The sequence below is a fragment of the Formica exsecta genome, unplaced genomic scaffold (assembly GCF_003651465.1).
Source record: "Formica exsecta isolate Colony F162 unplaced genomic scaffold, ASM365146v1 scaffold393, whole genome shotgun sequence".
In the NCBI taxonomy this organism is placed as follows: domain Eukaryota; kingdom Metazoa; phylum Arthropoda; class Insecta; order Hymenoptera; family Formicidae; genus Formica; species Formica exsecta.
This window is the reverse complement of record NW_021851167.1, coordinates 1,167,174-1,169,406: the sequence shown is the minus strand read 5'-3', so window position 1 is coordinate 1,169,406 and position 2,233 is coordinate 1,167,174. Positions and strand designations below refer to the sequence as shown.

The 2,233-nt window shown below is 44.4% G+C and overlaps 1 protein-coding gene across 4 annotated transcripts in view; it reads left to right on the top strand.

The window, feature by feature from the left end:
* LOC115239631 (homeobox protein cut) overlaps positions 1-2,227 on the top strand; it is a 159,820-nt gene extending 157,593 nt beyond the window's left edge. For all 4 annotated transcript variants that reach the window (XM_029814249.1, XM_029814246.1, XM_029814248.1 and 1 more), the window contains one exon: positions 1-2,227. In XM_029814249.1, the coding sequence (XP_029670109.1) occupies positions 1-907 (907 nt within the window). In that variant the 3' untranslated portion in view covers positions 908-2,227.
* The last annotated feature ends 6 nt before the right edge of the window (positions 2,228-2,233 follow it).

The following is a 2,233-nucleotide window of genomic DNA, read 5'->3' as shown; positions in this document are numbered from 1 at the left end:
AGAGCAGAAGGAGGCTCTCAGACTCGCCTTTGCTCTGGATCCATATCCCAACGTGGCCACTATTGAATTCCTTGCCGGTGAACTCGCCCTGTCTTCAAGGACGATAACGAATTGGTTTCACAATCATCGAATGAGACTGAAGCAACAGACACCGCATGGCCAGCCGGAGCCGCAATCGCCGCGAGAACCCGGCCAACCATTCGACCCCGTTCAATTCAGATTGCTATTGAACCAAAGATTGCTGGAGATTCAGAAGGAGAGACTAGGTTTAGGAAATGTACCCTTACCTTATTCTCCGTATTTTAATCCCAACTTGGCGGCTCTGGTGGGTAACGCGCTGAAAGAACAATGTTCCGGCCTCGATCTCTCGATGAACGCCCTGAAGAGAGAACCGAATCAGGAATTTGAAGATGAGGATGTTGAAGACGCGATGAGTAATCTCGGTAGCGAAGATTCGGAGGGTTCGGCCGGCAGTATAAAGAGGGAGCCCACAGAAACGCCGACGGCACCCACGACGGTCAGGTCCAATAGGAGGAAACCCGCGGCACCGCAATGGGTTAATCCGGAGTGGCAAGAACCGACGAGAGCAGGTGACGAAGTCATCATTAACGGCGTTTGCGTGATGCAAACGGATGACTACGGTGTGAAAAGGGAGACTGAGGAGACCATAAGAGTCGAGCCAACCCCGGTGCAGGACCGATACGAGGAGGATGTCCAGAGTGATGTTTCCTCCGTATCCGGCAACAATGGGGCTGATCGGGATAGTCCACTGCCCAGTCCAAAATCCGGTCAGAATAGTCCAACGACGTCGCTTAGACCGCCGTCGGCGCAACAAACGCAACAGTCCACGGAGGGAAGTCCGAAGGACGTGGTAAAGCACGAACCCGAGGAAACGTGGGATTACTAGAACAATTTGGGACATGAAATTTCATGGGATTATCCGCGAACTCGGTGTTTCCTTCTCGAAGAATGGAGATCGAATGAGGTTTCCGACGTGTCTTCAGAGTCATATTGTTGAGATATGCCAAAACGACGCTTTATAAGAAAAGACGTTCCGCGAGTTCACGATATCCATCGGTCTAATTAAGTTTTAAACGAGGAAACCAGTTATAGGACTCGATCGTATGCGAGTCCTGCCTACCACGAGGGCATTATCATAGAGAGAGGCGAACCGCGAAAGTCTAGGACATTCTTGAAGGATGTTACCGAACAGAAACGAGGGGATATCTTGATCGATTTAGACGAGGCGCCAAGAGAACGAAAGGATCAAAACTGAACGGAGCTCAATCAAAAGGACCTCACATTGTGACGTTTTCTACGCGGCAAGTGGTACGAAATCGGTGTCGGTGCGCGTCGGTGCGAAATCGTATCATTTACGAAGACTGTGAAATACAACAGAGCCGGCTGTGGGATGACGACGGGCTCTCGTTGCAATTCGCTCGAAATTCGAGAGAACCCCGGCTGCTTTCGCTTTCAAATGTAATCTCTCCTCAAAGATGGATGATATGATATCGTATCATTCCGGAGGTGAGGAGACGAGTGGACTAGATGATGCACGGAAAACGGAGGTGGTCTGGGTTCGCTACACAGTGCAATCTCCCAGTAACTAATTGTTAGATCGAATTATTATTAATTTTTAATGAAAAATTGCGCGCGACGGAAAACGGCCGATTAATTATTGCATAATTGTGATTCATGTTATTGTTTATACTCGCCTCCCTATCCCCCATAGTGATCAAGCTGTTAATGTTATATACTCCTCTCTCTCCGTCTCTCTCACTTTTTCCAATTACGTACCTTTTTACCATTTTCGGTTAAAAAGTTTGACATTTCCCTTTTCTCCTTCTCTTTTTCCCTACTTCTTGCTCTTATCCGTCTATTTATAAAATTGCGAGGAGAATGATCACTTAAGAGACCGTTACCAATGTTATTATTATCACTGCTATTATAATTACGAATTATTAATATTATTATTATTATATAATTATCATTATAAAATATTCTCAGTTGTCAAAAAATATTGTCATCGATTATTATTACGTTAATATGTTGAACGGCATGCAGAATGTATAAAATACCAAAAAGAAGTAAATTTATTCGTTTCTCGAAATGATTATTTAAACTTCCTTTTTCTATTTGTTGGAAACTATTAGCTGCGCTAGAACAATTGGTTATGAATATCTTTGATAATTTTTATTTAAAATTATTCTGATTATTCTGATTATTCTGATTA